General features: G+C 43.2%; 2 protein-coding genes across 8 annotated transcripts in view; one reads left to right on the plus strand and one right to left on the minus strand.

Annotated features, from left to right (window-relative positions):
- pappa2 (pappalysin 2) overlaps positions 1–16,661 on the plus strand; it is a 58,224-nt gene extending 41,563 nt beyond the window's left edge. Inside the window, exons 22-27 of the mRNA XM_077536444.1 lie at positions 300–468; positions 2,000–2,132; positions 3,297–3,418; positions 5,925–5,996; positions 7,559–7,657; positions 15,709–16,661. Of these exons, the coding sequence (XP_077392570.1) occupies positions 300–468; positions 2,000–2,132; positions 3,297–3,418; positions 5,925–5,996; positions 7,559–7,657; positions 15,709–15,822 (709 nt within the window). The 3' untranslated portion in view covers positions 15,823–16,661. The remainder of the gene's footprint in view (positions 1–299; positions 469–1,999; positions 2,133–3,296; positions 3,419–5,924; positions 5,997–7,558; positions 7,658–15,708) is intronic.
- Positions 16,662–17,742: 1,081 nt separating this feature from the next.
- Positions 17,743–22,967, minus strand: part of astn1 (astrotactin 1) — a 372,478-nt gene continuing 367,253 nt past the window's right edge. For all 7 annotated transcript variants that reach the window (XM_077536498.1, XM_077536523.1, XM_077536516.1 and 4 more), the window contains exon 24: positions 17,743–21,005. In XM_077536498.1, coding sequence (XP_077392624.1) covers positions 20,768–21,005 — 238 coding nt within the window. In that variant the 3' untranslated portion in view covers positions 17,743–20,767. The remainder of the gene's footprint in view (positions 21,006–22,967) is intronic.

A 22,967-nucleotide genomic window follows, 5' to 3' on the forward strand; every position in this document is an offset into this window, starting at 1 on the left:
GGAGAGTAGGCGGTCCTATGGCTTGGTATGTTTGTGTTATTGAAACAGTAAAAGTATAATGGGAAAAGTTGTGGGCTGGGTTATCGAGTGCATCATTATGTTCATTTTGTAATGTATGTGCAGGTGTGTTAGCACCTATAAATTGTGTTCAACGAAACAGGGTACCTCAGGTCATCCCAACACAGCAAAAAACGGCATCCAAATCAGCTCATCACACTTTAATTTTCACCTTCCTTATCTTGTTATTGGATTGTTGGCTTTTCAAAAACGCTAATAATCTGTTTCTTTGTTGTTTTTAGGAAATACTTCAAGTCTGAGTGCCTCAAGGAAGGGCAGTGGGAGGATGCCTCATGCGAGCCCATATCTTGCCCGGCCTTACCTGACGTTTTCCAGGGCATGCTTACATGCACCAATGGCCTTTACTATGACACACTCTGTACCCTACAGTGTCCAGATGCAAGAGAAAATGTACGTTATTGACAATTGTAACACACTTTATCTGAAGACAAGCAAATGTTTTTTGCTCTTATGATGGACTGACATAGATAGAAATGATTATATATACGTACAATTCACCATTCCACCATTACGATTTGTTGTAATCAGTGAGTGCCCTGAGCTTGTTGTCTTCAACGAGCTGATCCTATCTTCAAAACACCAAAGGCTTGTCTTTTAATGCTAACTGGCACCGTGTTTGACCAGAACATGCACGTTTCACTTTTTGTGCTTAAAAGCCTGCATAGGAAAACCCCTTAATGTTACTCACTTCCATAAAACGCAAGATCTATCACAAATAGTCATACTGGAATCGGACCCTGCAAATGGGTAAAAATGAATAAGAAAAATTTTGATTTTGTATCTTTGCATTTTGCATTCTCAGTCAGACTCTGACAGGTTGTTCTTTTCATACTTTACATGATTGTCATGGAGATGCTGCCAAACAGCTATTTTATTAGTAGTTTAGCTTGAGTCGAACAACTGAATGAGCCACTCCACATGGTACATAATAACTACTAATATTTGACATTTTGATGCAAATCTTAATTTATTTTCACTGATCACGTTTCACCATTTCAGCCACAACAGACCTGATTGCTCCACCTCTTTTATTATGTCATTTGTGAATGGTGATTCACAATGTTTACACTTTTGGGGGAGGAACTTATTTTCTCCTTTGAGTCACAAGAGAAATAATTCCTCTGCATCAGAATCTAAATTAAGATTTGCACTACTGATTTTAGACTTGTGTGTTGACTTAAGTTGCATTTTAAAAGTTTTTATTTTGTGCCACGAGTAAACTGGCTGGACAGGGATGCCTGTCTTTTGCCTTTTGTCTTTCACAACAAAGGCCATTCATTGTAATTTACAACATAAACTACACAATTGCAGAAACTGACCATTTTTTATTTCTCTGATTTTTTGTTGTTGTATATTGCCCTTGTCATGTTTTCACAGCACTTTAGAATCTGTGTTTACATATTTTAAATGTTACTTTCAATAACATTTGTGTCCTCTGGTAACTGCTGTTAGAGCGATATGATGCTTCATCACTTCATTCAAATGTAATGGACATCAAAGTCTACTTTTCTTACTATTAACAGGAAGTAACGGCAATTTTTTGGTGATGATATGTTCTATGCATCCCCACTAGTCTAAATATGGTATTCTGGCTAATATTGTGTTAGTAGAATATTTAAGTAGCAGAATCCAGCAGTTTTTATCAATATCAGAAGGCGGCTATTTTGCCACTTATTGTCATATGAAAATGACATCACAGTTGCTCAGGTCTCAGGTAACAATCAATCACAGCTCAGCTTCAGAAAACAGGTGAGCTGTGATTGGTCGTTCCAACCATGTATTAATCAAAATGTTTAGACCAGTGAGGTCACATATTAATATGTCAAGAAATGTTTAAGGTTGACTTCCCCTTTAGAGCTAGCAATATTATAATTTAGATGAAGATTGACTGAGCATTATGATGTACTTTGCTGGCTTCCAGAGTGTGACTCGCTGCACTAAGGATGGCGAATGGACGGCACAGTTCACCATGTGCTCCAGGCTCCAAGGATCCTGCTCTGCTCCCGTTGATCTAAACTCCGTCACGTACAGCTGTGACGAAGGCATGGATATTGGTCAGTAAAATTCACATAGCAGATCATATTGCTTAGGGGCAAACTGTGTCATGTACGTCCATGGTGCAAAAGCACATCATTTACTCCGTTACATTTATAACATTTTCAAAGTACCGTAGTGTGAATGCAACATACATTTAGACTTTTTTTTTTTTTTTTTTTTTTTTTAAGGAAATAACTACTTTTCAGCTTGAGTTGTTCCTTTTTTTTTTTTTTTTTTTTTTTAAATTTACAGGTACTGCTTGTGTAATCTAGTTTGTTTCAGTGGAGCGACTTATGTCACATGACTGTAGGGTTGGAGCCAGACCTTTTTCAGTGGGGTGATGAGGGTGACACAACACAAGGGTGTCAAAAAGATGTGTTATGTGTTTATCCACCCATCCATCCATTTTCTTGACCGCTTATTCCTCACAAGGGTCACGGGGGGTGCTGGCGCCTATCTCAGCTGGCTCTGGGCAGTAGGCGGGGGACACCCTGGACTGGTTGCCAGCCAATCACAGGGCACACAGAGACGGACAACCATCCACACTCACAAGCACACCTAGAGACAATTTGGAGCGCCCAATTAACCTGCCATGCATGTCTTTGGAATGTGGGAGGAGACCGGAGTACCCGGAGAAGACCCACGCGGGCACTGGGAGAACATGCAAACTCCACCCAGGAAGGCCGGAGCCTGGACTCGAACCGGAGTCCTCAGAACTGGGAGGCGACGTGCTAACCAGTCAGCCACCGTGCCGCCCCTGTTATGTGTTTATTATCTATTTAAAATTTTGTTACAGTATGACACAAATGCTGATCGTTCTGTTTGTAACTTCCACAAGCTTTTTACTGGGGAACTTTTGGTCCACCATTAAATATGGCGGCGTGAATGCTAGTAAATGTCTTGCAAGTGTGAAGTGGCGTGCAGTAATCTCTGTGATGTCTAGGATGACTTTTTCATTGCTTGTATAACACTCTTTGAGTCTCTAGAGTTCCTGAACACACTTGAAGTATGAAATTACACAACCGATTTTTTTTTTTTCATAACCTGTCTATTTCTTGCATTCATATCTAATTCAGATGGAAATAGAGTATTACTTTAAGACAGGTGATGGCACTATGTTTAGCCTTGCAACTTTTGAAACAAACAAAAAATAATATTACCGGTATATCTTTTCCGAGCAGGTGCTGTTTGCTATCCTACTTGCGTTTTGACCCCGGACCTGGATCTTCATGACCCAGTGGTTCTGCCCAATGGCTCTACAGTTGGCTCGTTAAAACACTGGATGCTTCCTCTAAAAGTTCAGGTGAGATGTACATGAACAATAATCATGATCTAGATTACAATTATAGCAATGACATTAATATTGATTGACCAATCACACACAATCTCGGACGTCGGCTAATCAATTTCTGTTTCTGTGGACCGGGAGTTAGCTGCGTTCCATCCCACTATGGCGCAAACGCAACATCAGGCTCAATTCTACCTGCGTAAAGAAAAAGACCAAAAGAAGGAAAATTCCATTCACAGTTATGTTGGACTTTGCGCTAGACGCACAAAAATAGGGCACTAAGTCTTAACACTTTGTATTTTTGAACTACAATTTGAGTTGCTTTGTGTAACAGCAGAATGCAGATATACGTTATCCTGGACACCAACAGACATACTGACATAACTTAATGTTGTGGAGTAGTATGACTTTGCAAATACTATGTAAATGTTAGTCTGGGAGGGAAGTAAATGCAGCAACAGCCCGGCACCATGAGTCCCCCTCGGTCTTCTCTGGAATTATTGGTCTGTTTTCCAGCGAGAATCAGATTTAATATGATTAATAGTGGACATAAACTGCATGTCGAATATGAAGTCAAAGGTCAAAGTAGTACATGTTCTTATTTTGTGGTCGAACAGTCATAATTTTCCAATGATCCCTTACGATGTGCTGTCCAGGTCAGCTTGTGAAATTTGAAAACCATTGGCAGCTTTTGTAAAAAGTGGTTGTTTTGTTTCCCTGTTGCCATGTAACCAATCTGGACCGTCATGAAAGCTGAGCCACCGAAAAACAGCAAAGAAATCAGTCCATCAGAATGAATAATGTACTGAAACAGCTGGTGGTCCGAACAACAGCATGCAGTAAAACGAGTTACTTACCGTTGACCCATCTTTATGGATTGACTAATATTCAGTCAAATTCCGTGTACATATCATTGCTCTTTCGTCTGTACTCCTGCCTAGCCTGCTTCCTTGCAATGCTTGGGTCCACCTGCCAATCCTTCCCTGAACCTTCTCACTTGGAATGTAAATGTGTTTTTGTTTGACTTTTCTTACTGTATCAAGGACATTCGGTAACGGTGAAAAAAAAAAAAAGAAATATGCTTGGCCAAAAGTAGAAAGTCCAACTGTTTAAAATAAAAGGCCATTCCTAAAATCTGAAATGGTTGAATAGATAAATAAACCAATTTTCCCTTAGACATTCTGAGTCTTGCTGATGTAGTTGGCATTTACAGTATGAATAGGTCCTAACCTACCTTTACCAGATCTTTAACTAAATAATTGGCATGATTTGTTAGGAAAACATTTTATTTCTCAAGTATAACCACCTATCACACTCCCAGTGTGTATTTGAATGCGTGTCCAAATGTTTTTTGCATTACTGGAAATAAGTGCATTCTGCAAGCGGAAAGGTTGTAGTTGACGTCAAATTTTCAGGAAACGCATACACACACTCAAACAATGAACAAAGTTGTAGGACAGCCAGATTTTGCTTGAAAGTTGGATCATGTTACACGGCATCATATCTCATGAATAGACTCAAAGTGAATGCTGTCAACACTGACTCACTTTTGCCTTGCGTTTGGGTGGTCGGTCAGCCTGCCAAACAGTCAGTGAGTCTGACCTTACCAAGGTCAAATAGTTGAATAGACGTTTGCTTGCTGACAACATACTCCTCACTCTGCCTTGTGATTTCAGGGCATTGTGTTATCGCAAACGTCTGATCGCCCACAAGCCTTTCTGCTTGCTGTCTGCTAAACACCCTGTCTTATGGTCAAGAAACACTTGTGATTTGAGACCAGTAATTATGTTTCTTCTGTTCCAAGCTTTTTTTTTTTTTTTTTTAAACCTATATACATAACAAATGGAAATTGAAAATTAATTAAAATCAGCATAATGAAACAATCATCTTTCCCTCCATCCATCCATTTATCTGGCTCATCGGGGTCCAGCACAACACAGAGTAGAAAAGAAGAAATTAATCTACTGTGAGTCTGCCTCGATTGAGCGTCCTCACCCAATCTCATTCTGACAAGGAAACTCATCTTAACTTCTTGTACCTTGTTCTTTTTCTCAATACGTGTCTATAAATGAAGACGGGAACCTTGATTAACTGATAAAATTAGAGTGAAGCCTGCTTGATCACAGACTTGTCAGAAATTTACTTACAACCCGGGTGGCCTAATTGACCCTTTGTCGACAGATTTGGGTGAGCTTATTCACATGACAGCTTCACAATGTCGCACTCTGCGATACATCAGCAAATGCTGAAGGTGACAGGTTGAGGAGTCGATACAGGAAACATCTTTGACAGCTGAAATTCACAGGCTTCTTTGTGTCATTGGCTGGGTAGAATTGAGACAGTGTGGTGGTGATTGTAAGGGCCGTAGAAAATAGTATTTTCAATTTGCAGCATAAATGTGGACCAGCACATTTGGAGGGACATTTAGGCACTCCTTTTCTGATTTGGGAAACTCTTTGACCATGACATTTCTTTGATTTAAGGTTGCTCAACTTTCCTTATTTTGTGTTTTGATTTCCAGTCCATTGTCTGCACAGGGATGATGAAGTGGTACCCGGCCCCTGAAAACATTCATTGCATTCAGTCATGTGAGGTAAGAGACAAAAGAGCTGCGTAGTATTGCATCAGTAATTGGTAGTGTGGGAATATATTCCCCCCAACATTCCGTTCCTGTCCATTAAACCATGCGTCTTGTGAAGGCCAACACCGCAGGAATCAATGTCACCGGGTTTTTGAGACCGTTAAATGGGTGAATGTCTTTTTCAATCTCGACTGACATTGCGTTGGGCCAAGAAATACAAAAATATTTATTGCTTCGTGGAGATAATATTTCACAGATCCATTTGGAAATGTCAACATTCCTAGATGTCATACAAGAGAACAATGTAAATAATTGTAAACACAACTGAACTATCAAATATGAACTTTAATGACAAATACAGTCAACATTAGTATTTGCCACCAAGTGAAGAACAAATACAACTTGCCCAGTCTATCAAAAGGTCAACATGATTAAATTGGGATCCCTAGTATCAAAAACATGTCTAGTTCTACTGTTGTTGTTCTTGTTGTTTTTTTTTTAAATCCTTTTTTTTTTTTTTGTGTCCCACATTAAGATTTGTGGTGATCACTGGCAAGCAAAGCACCATTTCGTTGTCCTTCCGCATTTAATTTGCAATACATGCCCCTCTAAAACCCCCAAGCCGGATGTTGTTTGGCTATCATTTGTTTGGTTCAGAAAATCCTGGAACTACCGTTGGAACACAAACTGTTGATGAAACACATTCTCCTCAAGTGCCAGCAAACATTTTCCTCTTTCGCTTCGCAGTGAATGTTGTGAGGCAAAACAATTCCCTAAAACCTGGTCTTCCATAACAACACAAATTATTACAGACCACATGTGTTCCTCATATATTTTCCTTTTCGTTTCATTTTTTTTTCTTTCTTTTTTTTAACTCGTAATCATTGACAATTAGAGTAAATGTCATCCAAGTCATGAGCCACTGTGTAACTCACAGCAAGCTACTAACAGCCTTTGGAAATATGTAGCTACCTTCCTGTCAGGATATCAGTATAAGTGTGGGTCAAAGTTAAAGATGATTGTGGTTTTAGGGAATGTTGGAACAGGCCTTGATGGTCAAACGGTCAAAAAGGCAAACAACACAGGATATGATATTGCGTAATAGTCATAGTCAATACTCATGTGTGCTTATATACTAGCTAAGCAGCCATTCTAATCTCTTTCTACTTTCAACCGGCCTAACTAAATATCTTGTGTTCAACAGAATCACATCTGAGCCATCTCCGAGGGCCGAGTCTGCTGATTCACATTTTCTTTTGCATCATGCTAATAGCTCTGTGTGTGTGCGTCACTGCGAGAGAAAATTGTTGGAATAGTGGTTGTTGGAGACGTGTGGGATTTCTGTGGACATCACTGTCAATGAACCACAAAGTAAAATATTGTTGGAGATGCTAGTTGACTTCCTAATTGATGGGCCGGCTCACCAGAATGTCAAGTTTTTTTGATTTGACTGAAAATCTGGGAAGTATTACGTTTGATCGCTCTATAAAACAGTGAGTGGGATCAAAATATACTTTTATGACCTTGATTCTACGATCATAACAAATCATACTCTTGTCAATACTTGTGTACAGCCTTTCGGTGGGGATGGCTGGTGCGACACCCTCAACAATCGGGCCTATTGCCAGTATGATGGAGGAGATTGTTGTCCTTCTACGCTATCCTCCAGAAAGGTAAAACCTGTTTCCTCTGATATCCCAAATTGAAATCATGCATTCCCTGAGATTTGTATTGATATGTACCATATTTTTTTTCAAGTATAATCTTGGAAAATGAATAGTATGTGATGGTTTCATGGCATGCATCTTGTAGTGGAGATGGTGCATAGAGGCTTGTAGCTGCATTGAAAGCCAGATTCTTCCTGTTTATAGTTATAGTTGTTTATAGAAATTTGTCTCTGGCATGAGTGCTGTGCTGGTGGGCAGGAGACATCCAGAAAGCAAACAAATAGAGATCTCCACTACTTTCCCCTCTCTCCTGTCAAAGACTGCACTTATTTGGTCTCTCCACTTAGAGTTTTCAGCTCAAACGATACATACACAGGTTTTCACCACCTCACACTTGTCAACCCATGCTACTGCAGAAATATTTAGTTCTAACTTGCTACAATTGGAATACTATTTATTCAACTAAGATAAAACACAATATCTTGCAAAGCATGGTGTACTGCAATTGTTCCACCTTTGGATGTTTTATGTCTTTCTACTAACATTTCATTTTAGCAGCCAAACAAACACACTGAACAGACTGACAAATAGGTCACACCATGAATTTTGCTCCCTTTATATCCAGAGCAGCTAAAGTTTGCTCTGTCTTGGATCAGATTTATTTATTTATTTATTTATTTATTTATTCATTCATTTTCAGAATGCATAGTTCTTCTTTTTATACCATGCGAGGAAACACTGCATGTTTTGTTGAGGTCATTTTGACACCTTTAGGCAGGAGAATACATCACTTTGTCACCTCCTTACTGACACTGAAGCCTTATTGGGGCATTTTACCTCTATAAATAAAGGTTAAATAAAAAAAAAAAATACAAAAGAAGACATCAGCTGTATAAAAATACACATTAAAAAAATGTGATAACTTTTTTTCTGACTGTTTAACCATTTTCATCAGCAAAAAGATCCTTATATTTGCCCATTGTGTATACAAACTGTAACTTGTTTAATAATGGAAAGTTAAAAAAATAAAATAAATAATGTGGCTCATCTGAAAACTAATTATTAAATCTTTCTTAGATTTATACATTGATCTTAAACAACAAATGCAAATATTTCTCCAGGAAAACAAATCATGTTCATCTCCTCTATATACTTTATGCTTGATGATTTGGAACACAGTGTATACTCAATTTACTATTATCACAGGAGCGCCTTCCTAAATGGAGAAGAAATGTGACTCTGTCAAAATAACTGTGGAAAAATTACTGTGGAAAAAGATGAGGAGAACATCAGCAGGTAGTGAGCATTGAGGTGTTGAAAGGTCAGTGGCTCATTTGGTCACAGCAGCTGAGTGAGTCAGGTTTCTGCTCCAGAAGTGAACCCAAGCATCCTGACTGTTGTGATAGTTCCAGCATTTTGATGGAACATGGAATTGTTGTCGTGGCCTTCAAAATATATTTGGAATTTTCTTTCAGTTTAATAGTTCCAATATTTATCTGTTATACAACGTCTGCCAATGTATGTATTGGGCAAATAAATGTATTGGGAAGAAAATGCTCTGACTATATTGTACAGAGCATTTTAGCAGCTTTTTATTTATTTATTTAGTTATTTTATATATAGCTTTGTAGCATTGCAGCTACGTCATAAGGTATAGTAAACACCATTCAATATGACAGGACCACTGATTGGTCCTAATGTTTGTCCTGTATAAATGTTAAGCTTTCCACTCTGAGCCAGCTGACATGTAGCACAGCTTAGCGTCTGAGCTACCACACAATCAATTGTGCCAGTGAAGTAATAAAAAGTATCAACGCAGTAAAAACAGAAGTCAACAAATCTAAAAAAAAACAAAAACAAAACAAGACACAGATGTCAGTCTATCGTAAATGAAACTGCTTCAGTTGCCGAAGTCAAATGATTGCTCTGTTATCAACCTTGTGTGAATCCAAAAGAATCATTGGTGAAGGCTCCTCTTCTTGCCTGACTTGCTATCATTACCTCCCACTCTCCGTTCTCCCTCTCACAGACTTCCTCTCGCTCCCTCTCTCCAAGAGCAAATGTTTACATGTCTTGCTACAGACTTCTTTGCGGGGCACCAGAGTTTGTTTTACAACCTGTGGTGGTGGCTCGCTTCCTAGACAGAGCTGGCAGCTCTTGTTGTTGATTCGTAACGTGTTTATCGGTTCACCTCCACCCACCGCGATGTGTTCCTTGCTCCTGCTCCCTGAAGGTTTCTTGTTGTTCAAAGGCCAAGTTCAACCAATTGACACCAAGTGCTTTATTTGCTCTCCTCTCCTTTCTTTAAAGCTGAAAGGATCAAGCCTTTAAAAGATCCCACTTGGGTTCCTAAGCGCTACTTTTTTGGCAAAGCAAACCTGAGGCCGCACATATGAGCCATAGCTGCTAGCCTTGTTTAAAATAGATTGTGTCACAACGCCTATCGAACATGGAAGAAAAAAACGTATTAGATAGTTTTCAGACACAGCTCAAGTATGTTACTTAGCTGTACTTGCATGTTCACAATCACATATAGTTTTTAATGGTCTTGTTATTGCTAGCAAAACGTGTGTGTTAGCTTACCTGTCATTGTGTGTTTTGAAGTGACAAATTTGGTAGATGGAGTTGGTGTGTGTTTAATCTTTGAGCCACAAAGTCTGCATTTTGCCATAATCTTTTTGCTAACTTCACTGACATCATATTACGGGAGTCTAAATTTAATAATCCTTGAGCCTCCTTCCATCGCTGTTGTGTTCTGTCGTGTAGCCATTTCACACTAGAAAGTGCACCACAACATGGACTAGGTTTCCTGGTTGGCACAAATGTTTCAAATTACACAAATGTTCCCAGCCTTAAATTTCTTTCTGTCTTTCCTCCCTAAAAATGGCAAACTATGTTAAATGAAAACTTCCAACGATAAACAATATTACTTAAGTCATGTTGTTGAAGTCTAATTTAAGTAAGTCGAGTCACTTAGATCTCAACACCCAAGCAAGTCACAATTCCTTAAAATGGCCACTCGAGTCTGACTCGAGTCAAGTCATATTGTCATGACTGGGTCACGCCAGGGTTAAGTTTGGGTCATGACTGTGAGGTCAAGTGTCTGTTTTGAACTGATGTTTTGAACTGATGTCATTGACATCTAGTTTCAACTGGTTTTAAGCTATGTGATGTCAATAATCTTTAATCTCTTTTTCTGGTCAATAGCCAATCAGATAATTCCATGTCAGTACTGTTACCCACATGTCTAGCCACAACCAATGAGATCGATTCACTGTCTATTTAAGCCAAACTGAGAAGTGTGTGTTTTGGTCGGATTATTATCTTGGTTCCTCTGTGCACAAGGGGGCTTGGCGTATCAAGATTCTCGATGCATTCCAATTGTTTCTCGTCTACTCAAGTGTGTTCTACGCCTCTCGATGTTATGCGAATAAAGAGTTAAAATCTTATTTGTGTCTGCGCTTTTGGGATCCAACCTCAGAACATAACACATATAACTCGAGTCCCCCATCTCTGGAAAAATGCCTTCGTGTGATTGGTTAGTTCCTGCTTTGTGGACGTCTTCATTGTGTTGACTCCGGTGAAATTAGCAGGCTGTCGTGGAATTGTGGTTGGCCACGTTCCTCTCTGGGCCGGCATGGCGGCCCAGAGTAACCCCGAAGGAAAAATAATCTATATTTACCTCCATGTTGATGCTGTGAGACCTGGTAGTGATGGACAAATGAAGCTTCACGAAGCACTTGTGATATTTTTTTACTCCTCTTGATGGTGCTCTTGGGTTAAAACTATAAAGGCAAGTGCAATCGAAATTGACTACATTTCTTATGCATCTTTAAACCAAGAGTTCCATCTTAGAGGTGTCAAAAAATATTACAAGTGCCTCATGAAGTTTCATTTTCTCATCATTACCTGCAGGCCCCCAGTTGCCTGTCTGTCCTAATAACAATAATACTGTATGTTAATGTGTGTGTGTGTGTGTCACGACGAGGAGAGGTAGGACCCAGACGCAGGATAAGGTAGGCCACAGAGGCAACAGGTTTTATTGCCGGGCAGCAGCAGTCTCCTCTCACACTGAGAGGAGAAAGGGGGAATCAAAAAGGTGGAGAACAAAAGGCGCTCCACTAGGGAGGAAAAAACAGGCACAAGGCAAAAGGGGTAACAAAAGGCGCTCCACTGGAGGAAAAGGCACAAAAACAAGACAAGGCACAAAAGCAAGGCAAAACAACAAGGCAACAGGAACAAGGAACAAGGACTCGAGGACTGTGGGACGCTTCCATGCACTAACTGTGTGTGACACTTCGGCCACGGAGGGGAGAATGCAGGTGGCTTTTATTGTGGCTTGATTGGTGGCAGGTGGTGGTAATCATGGGCGGGGACCGGTAATTAGCAAGAAGCAGGAAGGGTAAGTGACCTGAGGTGAGAGGGGAATCATTATTTCACAACAAAACAGGAAACATGAACACAAAAATAAAAGCTTGGGCCGTCACGCCGGTGGCGGCGTGACAGTACCCCCCCCTCAAGGGCCGGCTCCTGACGGCCCTTCAACATCAAAAAGTCCCAAAAACAAGGGCGGGCGGAAGGGGGCACGGAGGTGGGAACACGGCCCACCCATCCGTCCCAGACAAAAGGCAGTTCAGGAGGGCGTCCTCGACGCCCGACAAGAGAGTCCCAGCGGGGCCAGTCAGGAGGGCGTCCCCGACGCCCGACGAGGAGGGCCCGGCGGGGCCAGTCAGTAGGGCGTCCTCGACGCCCGACGAGGAGCAGAGGTGGCGGCGGGGTGTTCGCCGCCAGATGAGGAGCAGGAGGCGGCCGCTGGCCGGGCGCCGCCGGAACTGGTGCAGGCGATGGCGGCCGCTGGCCGGGCGCCGCCGGAACTGGTGCAGGCGATGGCGGCCGCTGGCCGGGCGCCGCCGGAACTGGTGCAGGCGATGGCGGCCGCTGGCCGGGCGCCGCCGGAACTGGTGCAGGCGATGGCGGCCGCTGGCCGGGCGCCGCCGGAACTGGAGCAGGCGATGGCGGCCGCTGGCCGGGCGCCGCCGGAACTGGTGCAGGCGATGGCGGCCGCTGGCCGGGTGCCGCCGGAACTGGTGCAGGCGATGGCGGCCGCTGGCCGGGCGCCGCCGGAACTGGTGCAGGCGATGGCGGCCGCTGGCCGGGCGCCGCCGGAACTGGTGCAGGCGATGGCGGCCGCTGGCCGGGCGCCGCCGGAACTGGTGCAGGCGATGGCGGCCGCTGGCCGGGCGCCGCCGGAACTGGAGCAGGCGATGGCGGCCGCTGGCCGGGCGCCGCCGGAACTGGTGCAGGCGATGGCGGCCGCTGGCCGGGCGCCGCCGGAACTGGTGCAGGCGATGGCGGCCGCTGGCCGGGCGCCGCCGGAACTGGTGCAGGTGATGGCGGCCGCTGGCCGGGCGCCGCCGGAACTGGTGCAGGCGATGGCGGCCGCTGGCCGGGCGCCGCCGGAACTGGTACAAGAGAAGGCGGCCGCTGGCCGGGCGCCGCCGGTCGAGGAACCGGAGGTGGCGGCCGCAATCCATGCTCCGCCGGACGAGAAACAGGCGGTGGCGGCCGCAATCCATGCGCCGCCGGACGAGAAACAGGCGGTGGCGGCCGCAATCCATGCGCCGCCGGACGAGGAACAGGAGGTGGCGCCCGCAATCCATGCGGCGCCTGACGAGGAACAGGAGGTGGCGGCCGCAATACATGCGGCGCCTGACGAGGAACAGGAGGTGCGGCCGCAATCCATGCGCCGCCTGACGAGGAACAGGAGGTGGCGGCCGCAATCCATGCGGCGCCTGACGAGAAACAGGCGGTGGCGGCCGCAATCCATGCGCCGCCGGACGAGGAACAGGAGGTGGCGGCCGCAATCCATGCGGCGCCTGACGAGGAACAGGAGGTGGCGGCCGCAATCCATGCGCCGCCGGACGAGGAACAGGAGGTGGCGGCCGCAATCCATGCGGCGCCTGACGAGGAACAGGAGGTGGCGGCCGCAATACATGCGGCGCCTGACGAGGAACAGGAGGTGGCGGCCGCAATCCATGCGGCGCCTGACGAGGAACCGGAGGTGGCGGCCGCAATCCATGCTCCGCCGGACGAGAAACAGGCGGTGGCGGCCGCAATCCATGCGCCGCCGGACGAGGAACAGGAGGTGGCGGCCGCAATCCATGCGGCGCCTGACGAGAAACAGGCGGTGGCGGCCGCATTCCATGCGCCGCCGGACGAGGAACAGGAGGTGGCGGCCGCAATCCATGCGGCGCCTGACGAGGAACAGGAGGTGGCGGCCGCAATACATGCGGCGCCTGACGAGGAACAGGAGGTGGCGGCCGCAATCCATGCGGCGCCTGACGAGGAACAGGAGGTGGCGGCCGCAATCCATGCGCCGCCTGACGAGGAACAGGAGGTGGAGGCCGCATTCCCTGCGCCGCCGGACGAGGAACAAGAGGTGGCGGCCGCAATCCATGCGCCGCCTGACGAGGAACAGGAGGTGGCGGCCGCAATCCATGCGCCGCCTGACGAAGAACAGGAGGTGGCGGCCGCATTCCATGCGCCGCCGGACGAGGAACAGGTGGTGGCGACCGCAATCCATGCGCCGCCTGACGAGCAACAGGAGGTAGCGGCCCAGGCGAAGCGGCCAGGGGCTGCGGCGGCAGCGGCCCAGGCGAAGCGGCCAGGGACTGCGGCGGCAGCGGCCCAGGCGAAGCGGCCAGGGACTGCGGCGGCAGCGGCCCAGGCGAAGCGGCCAGGGGCTGCGGCGGCAGTGGCACAGGCGAAGCGGCCAGGGGCTGCGGCGGCAGCGGCACAGGCGAAGCGGCCAGGGGCTGCGGCGGCAGCGGCACAGGCGAAGCGGCCAGGGGCTGCGGCGGCAGCAGACGAGGTTCAGGGGCGAGAAGCTGCATCAGACGAGGTTCAGGGGCGAGAGGCTGCAGCAGACGAGGTTCAGGGGCGAGAAGCTGCATCAGACGAGGTTCAGGGGCGAGAGGCTGCAGCAGACAAGGTTCAGGAGCGAGAGGCTGCAGCAGACAAGGTTCAGGGGCGAGAGGCTGCAGCAGACAAGGTTCAGGGTCCTGAGGCCAGTCCGACCCATCACTCCACTCGCCACGGACCAATGCCAGTAATTCTTTTAGCTCGGCAATGGCTCGGGCGTTGGCTTCAAGCCTCTGCCAGGGCTCCAATTTGGACATACCTGCTGGGTCCATGCTGGCCGAAGTGTACTGTCACGGCGAGGAGAGGTAGGACCCAGACGCAGGATAAGGTAGGCCACAGAGGCAACAGGTTTTATTGCCGGGCAGCAGCAGTCTCCTCTCACACTGAGAGGAGAAAGGGGGAATCAAAAAGGTGGAGAACAAAAGGCGCTCCACTAGGGAGGAAAAAACAGGCACAAGGCAAAAGGGGTAACAAAAGGCGCTCCACTGGAGGAAAAGGCACAAAAACAAGACAAGGCACAAAAGCAAGGCAAAACAACAAGGCAACAGGAACAAGGAACAAGGAACAAGGAACAAGGAACAAGGAACAAGGAACAAGGAACAAGGAACAAGGAACAAGGAACAAGGACTCGAGGACTGTGGGACGCTTCCATGCACTAACTGTGTGTGACACTTCGGCCACGGAGGGGAGAATGCAGGTGGCTTTTATTGTGGCTTGATTGGTGGCAGGTGGTGGTAATCATGGGCGGGGACCGGTAATTAGCAAGCAGCAGGAAGGGTAAGTGACCTGAGGTGAGAGGGGAATCATTATTTCACAACAAAACAGGAAACATGAACACAAAAATAAAAGCTTGGGCCGTCACGCCGGTGGCGGCGTGACAGTGTGTGTGTGTGTTTGTTTTTTAATATATATATATATATATATATATATATATATATATATATATATATATATATATATATATATATATATATATATATATATATATATATATATATATATATATATAGTTTTTATACAATTGTATTTACTAGCATGATGTGATCAGTCACGTTCCATGCATTTTGAAATACCTAAAAGCAAAAATGTAAACTGTTGGAGATGTGGTTCTGAAGAAGATGCTTGTTTTCTGCTAGGTGATTCAGTTTGGGGCAGACTGCAATCAGGATGAGTGCACTTGCCGCGATCCGGATGCCAAGGAGAATAAGAGCAAAGCCAAGGACCCGGACGGGGGAGGAGGAATCCCATAAGATCGATGAATGCAAGCAAGTCAAGTGGTGTAACATAAGTCAAACTGTAGATAATATAGCCAACAAGAAAAAATAATACCTTATCATGCACTCAAATGTTTGGAAGGGAAAGACATTCTTTTCAAAAAGGTCGATGAGAAGTGGTTAAACACCGTTGCCAGTTAGAGCATAGGTAAATAATAAAAGAAGTGAGTACAGAAATAATGTATTTAAATGTGTAACGAGTTTAATGGTATGCGGGAACTCAAAATGGTGTAGTATAACTCTTTGATGAGGCAGTTCATGGTACACAAATGAGGTTTGCTGCTGCTATTATGTATCATCCAATTATCCAAAATGATCAGAAAGGTTTTAGCTCAACCTAGGACTTGTATTTATGAATATTAACTTTAGGAATGTAAATGGCTCTGTTAAGAATAGCGTGTATTGACTAACACAGTACATATGTCACAAGTTATATATTAGATGATGTGTTGCTCACATTCAAATGACGCAGTCGGCGGTAACAGTAATTAAATCATACATTTGATTTGACATTTCCACAAAGTTAAGACCAATAATTTTTCACCAGCTTCTGTTCTACTACAAATGTTAACGTAAACAATTACTCGAAAACATTGTGGATTTTCTTTGTGACAGTGGGAGTTAGAAAAATGAAATGTCCAGTTCAATATAAAGTATCATGCCAAACACCCAGCCATCGTTGTATTAACACAAGAAACATACCTTTCAAGGAAAATCAAATAACATATCCAAATTTGAGGATAAAGTGTATCCATGTTCAGTATTTTACAGTACTTTATACTCCGATTGAATAAATAGAAATTATATTTATCTTTTTCAGTGGTTTGACTTTTTTTTCTGATTCATAAAAACACATGTTCATCTCTTAGAATTACTACAAAAGCCATCCATTTTCTGTACAGCTTGTCCTTATCACTTTTCGGTCAAAATATTGTGAAATATAAACCCAATATTCAGCTGAATATATGTGCAACAGATGCTTAAAGAGTAACTAAACCCAATGTGCCAATATACCTTTAATATTTCCCTAAAGCACACAACTGCAATTACTGTATGTTATCTTGCTAAACTCTTTTCCAAAAGTCTAAGAGCCAGTAGTGATGTGGTACATAATATAATAAGATGACTAGGGATAGACCGATTATTGGTTGGGTGGATTATCAAATGACAAATATCGGCATCAGTCTTTTTATGAATCTGAAGGCCATTCAAGCTGGTATATCTCAGCGGTGAATGCTTGCGAACGTATCAAATTTAGGGTTTTCGTAAGGATTTGTAAGATGTTCACAGACAGTTTTCACTTGTCGCAAAGACATTTCGAACACTCATCCATTTTCTTCACCGCGGGGGGTGCTGGAGCCTATCCCAGCCGGCTTCGGGCAGTAGGCGGGGTACACCCTGAACTGGTTGCCAGCCAATCGGAGGGCACACAGAAACAAACAACCATCCACACACACAAGCACACCTAGGGACAATTCGGAGCGCCCAATTAACCTGCCATGCATGTCTTTGGAATGTGGGAGGAGTACCCGGAGAAAAGCCACGTAGGCACGGGGAGAACATGCAAACTCCACCCAGGGAGGCCGAAGCCTGGACTCGATCGTGCGTCCTCAGTACTGGGAGGCGGACGTGCTATCCCATTTCAAAAATATTCAGACTATTTTTCACTGTCTGCGAAGATCTGATCGGACTTTCCTTTTGTAGCACAAATGTATTAATCTGCCACCAATCTGTTAAAAAACAAATGAACATTCCCACATTATGGTTGTGCTAAGTGTGCAATACTTTCTAGGTCTTAATATTGCAAGTAAATGAGGAACATCAGTTGTACTTTATCTCTGAAATAGGTCAAGTCTCAGTTCATGTTGCCGTGGACAGAAATCACATCCCTACAACCACATTTCATGTCTTTATTTTTGAAGTAGCAAAGTGAAAATGTCGAATTAATGACAGCCACATTTCAAAACAGAATCATGCAGGTACTAATTGGTTCTCTCAGTCCTTAGTGAGCAACACAATGTTGTAAAATCCTTTCACGTTTCGTACAATTTCAGTTTGTTCAAGTTCAGATATAGTAAATGAAACAGGTCTGCTTTTCACATTAGAACAGCAAAGACTGAGCTACACGGCAAATAGGACAATACAGGTCAGCTATCTTGTGAAGCGCATACTATTTTGAAAACACCTGCAAGTATTTACGTACAGAAGGAAAACACAATGTTGCTACAATGTAATGTAGGTGCAAAACAATCGGCTTCCTCCATAAATATCTAGCATTCATTTTAGTAATAAGAAATTGCTTAGAAATGAATAAGATATACTTTTTGACACTTGATCATTAGGCAGGCCACTCTACAGTAAAGACAAAAATAAATCTAATAAAACACCAAGAACATAATTCTACTTTGTACAAAGTTTAAACAATAATAATCAAGGTTCAAGTCCATTAAAACCAATTAGTGAATTACCACATTGACAATAATGAGTTTGAGTTTTAGTCACATTTAAAGCAAGAAAAAACAAAAAACAAAACTACTTTCCGCTAAGTATTGTATGATAGTCGACATATCCAAAGTGAGCGATTCGACCTCTGTCACATCTTCATTCACAATTACCAACCATCAGATCTACATTCATCAGCTTGTCTCCAAAATTCTAACTGCGTGTTATGAACTGCACATTTGTCAAGCTAGTAATACAGCACGCCATTTTTTTTTCTCACCACATCAAATGCAAAGCAAATCCATCCCAGCTGATCTACACATACCTACTAATATTTCCTGTAAAGGTAACCAACCCACACAAATTTTATATATAAAGCACATTGTTTCTCTCGTGTAGTTATACAGTACATGTATGATTCAAAGTATCAGAATTGAGTTATTGTGAGAGTTCAGCTAGCATAAATGGGGCTGTTTGAACTCTGTTGACTTGACTGAACTTCACCACCGTGCAGCCAGTAACTGTCAGGCCTCCAATTCTTATTAATTGTTGACAGTATGGAGTGGAGCCTGCTGAGAACAGACCACTTTGGCCGCTCTGCTCCAGTCAATTTTGAGCTTCTACTTTTCATAGGCCGTCTTGTGTTTTCCATTTTATAGTGGATGCCATTGCTTGCTAGCTGGAAATGAAAGGCCAGACACATTGCAGGATAAGAATAGACTGATGACGTGTACGCAAATGATAGTAGCAGGTTACGTTATGTCTGTATGAAGATGAATGCACAATGTGATGAAAGTTAAGCTTTCATTAAGTGTGTCCTGGACTCATTCATCTTAATCTCAGTACAGTTTTGCTGTGCTTTTTTCTCCAAATTACAATGACTACATTTGTAGTAATTTCTCAATTATAGGATAATTCACCCAGTTATTTTTCTTTTACTCTACACTTCAGATTATCAACCATATAAAGATAATTGTGGCCTTCTGTTTATTTTAACTTCTTCACCTTCTCTCCAAACACGTGCAAACCAGTCAGTAGTTAAAAATCTCTTCTTCTAGTCTGAGGGGAAAAAAAACAACAACTACACGTTGCAAAGCATGGCAAATGAAAACCATAAAAAAGATTAAAGGTCGCATGCCACGCATAGTTTGCCATCATCATCTATGCAGTTTGTCAGTTGTGTGGAATATTATGATAAAACCGATCAGATTTTGGTATAGTTGTGACGTACACTGGCTTCTCATTATCCATGTATCTGCCCACTTCCTGGTTGACACACATCCGCTTAACTAGGGGAAAATAGCTGACGAATACGCACCTGCTAAAACTTTGCATCACCTGCCAACCTCAGAGGAATGCATGAATGAATAGCTTCAATTTATTTTGGGGGAATTTCCAAAGCATCTCGGAAGCCAAAATGTGCCGTGTCTATGTGTTGCGTTGTGTCTGCGTGTTTTGTGGAGGATGATTTCATCAACATGAGCTTTCACACATGCTAAAAATACATTTCTGGATTTTAAGCGAGTGAGACAAATTGGCTGCTGCCAAGTCATAAAAGCATACATACCTGTACAGTAGATTATCTTCTACAACAATACTTAACAATATTTATAATTTAAAGAGGACCTAAGAAGCTTTTAATAATTGTCACCAAAACTCAGACAAGCAATGCATGTCTCGTGCCTGTTACATTCACTTGAATGGGAGCTGAGTTGCCCTCCATTTTTATTTATGCCCACATCATCATCCTTTAACAAGCCACTTCTTCCTTAAGTAAAACCATACATACATGGCCGCCATGAGATATCACCAATCAGAAGAAAGCCGTATTCACGTGAAGTGATCTATAGAGCAAAACTCATTTACATAGTGAATATTAATATATATATTATATTAAGACCAACTACTGGACGTTTCAAACCCAAATGATCTTACAAGCCTAATAAAAGTACATTAAAGATTATAAGAAAAATTGTGGCATGGGACCTTTAAAATATAAATAAAAAAATCGGAAAATCCCATTATGTCAAGACACAGAAAACTTTTTTTTTTTTTTTTCTGGATATACACTAATGAATTCACAAATGCATACGGCAGCTTTGAGAGCAGATTTGTTCACAGCAATACTTGTCCCATTTCCTTAATTAAAAACAACAAAATGATGCAAGGCTTGGGTCAAAGTAACTTTTTTGTTTCACACTTCAGCTCTACAACATACAGTATGATGACATTAAAGTGTGGCAGCACATGTTTAACATCTTTCTGTAGTTCAAAACAAACCAAAACAGTGACAAGCATTAAAGCTGCAAGTATGCAGTTGGTGACATGACATACAAGAACGAAGATGCTGATTTGTGAGTGATGAAGAGTCACAAAAGAGTTGGAATACACTAAGAAACAAGTTTTGCTCTGAATAAGCACAAAACTGCCTTTTGTTAGATCTGGCAAAATGAAATAATCAGTGTTAGGTTCTATCCATTTACATCTCCTTGGGCTCCCCATAGTCATTATACATGACCGTGAGCATCTGCTCATCACACGCCTTGTGTACATCCTGGCCCATGTCTGCCCAGTTGATCCCAAAGGCCTTGGTGTCAGTGTAGCGACAGGAAAGGAACTTGAGAGACATCCTGCGAAGACCAATCTTGGGCTCCTGCAGAAGACCTTTGCACCAAGGCGACAGTTCATTTAACTGCGAGAGGATCAGGCCGGCCTTCCTGTTGGAACCAACAACACAAATATAACTTTTCACCATCATCCTCCTCACATTAAGATGCGGTGAGTAATCAGTAATCAGAGTAGTGATCAAAAGAAAACTGTAGTTGTGGTAGAATGTGGACAAAATTTGAGCATAATAGGTTCTGAAAGGTTCTTTTCATTGATCCTTCTCAAGTTATTTTGTTCTCACTTCTGTAATCAATAAAGATTGAGGGACTATCACATTAGTGTGATGACCATTAGTTTTAACCTTTGCACATGAACATTTGGTCAACTTAATTTCTCAGTTCTGTTTTTGGATACATTATGTAAATAAATATCCACTGTTTCTATTGGATGGAAATAATTAAAACTGAAGAAATCTTCAGTGTCCTGCAACAGATTGTATTCTACCTCAGAGTACACAATCTTCTGTTTGAGGTGTTTGTGCGCAGGTAGCCTGCGTCATAGTATTGCTCTTAAAAGAGGAACAAACATTGGCATTTGCAACAAAGTGTTCTGTTGGCATCGGCGCCAACTGAAGCTGGAGCGGACCGCCACAGTGAGTAGCACACAGGAAGCTGTGTCCTGAGCTTGATGAATAGAAAATGGCCATCAGAATCGCTTTTGACAACTGTTATCGTTATTAGACTCAGTGCCAAATGGAATAAAGTTATTATTGACTGGTTGATTGATTATGTAAAGTTGTTACACAGTTATTACCCGTTTACCCCTAGGATGTAATAAGACGGCATCTATTTGGACAGGGGTACTTGTGTTTATTTAAGGAAATACGGTAGTCTACTGTTTTGAACTGCATTGTTTAAATAACCATTACAATTGTGTTTTTGTAGTTATATAACGCATTTCATGCGGCAATGTTTTCTGAAATGAGCAGCATGAGCATTTCCAGGTAAGAAGAGAGGAGACATTTTCAGATGAACAACACTTTGACTGAGAAAGGAATTATCAGAAGACAAGATGTTAATCAAATATGTAATAACAATATAACAACAATGTAACAACAAAGTGTACAGCACAACTTGAAAACAATCTGAAAGGACCCTCTTCCTGAACTTGTGAACAAATTATTATTGCCTACCGTGATGAAAATGTCCTGAGAGGAGCGCCAAGCATAATAATACGAAATATTGCAAGTACTACTCTGATTAGACTCTCATCAAAAACAAAAAAGAAACTTGGGGAGGGGGGAGGGCATGGGGAGGAAGAGGTCCAACCGAGGACATGGACAGAAAGAGTGAGGAGAAAATCAATTCTTTCATTTTGGCCAAAGCATCTTGAATTTCAGAGTAAACAGCCAAGTGGTGTGCCTTAAATAATGGGTACGTTTGCAGCGATGACAAGGTCTGGCCCCCGGGAGAAGAAGTGTCAAGACTTGGACAGACGGACATTTGGTGAGTTTATGGTTTTAGTTAAACCATCAAGCATCAAAAGCAACAAAAATGTCCCTCAATGAAAGCCAAACACTCTCGTCAGCGGGAGTCGATATGTTTCTAAAAACGGCAGTTCCAAATTTCTGCTGTCAGAAGAAAGATAAAGCCATATTTGATCATTCATTTATTTCCCAGGATCGCATACTTGGCTCATATGATTTGATAGTGAGTCAGAGCCCCGCATGGGTTCTTTTTATCGGCAGTCTGACGACGTCATGAAAATCAGCTTCAGTTAGTCCTGATTGTTTGTGACATGGAAGCGAGGGAATTCTCGTTTAGCCGCTTTGCAAGAGGGAGGCTGTCGCGTGTTCACACTTTCAAACTGGTCCTACTGCTGCTCCGTTAGGCCTACTTATCGTGTAGTGCTGCTCACATATTGCTTCAGGAATTTCTTCGGAAGATACCATATGTGTGAGGTAAGAAACAAAAGTTTGGACTCCGACATGGAGAGCATGGACTGTCTATTGCGGTGGTGTCCAAACTACGGCCCGGGGGCCATTTGCAGCCCACTGCCCATTTTTCAGTGGC

Source organism: Festucalex cinctus, chromosome 1 (assembly GCF_051991245.1).
Source record: "Festucalex cinctus isolate MCC-2025b chromosome 1, RoL_Fcin_1.0, whole genome shotgun sequence".
Lineage (NCBI taxonomy): Eukaryota > Metazoa > Chordata > Actinopteri > Syngnathiformes > Syngnathidae > Festucalex > Festucalex cinctus.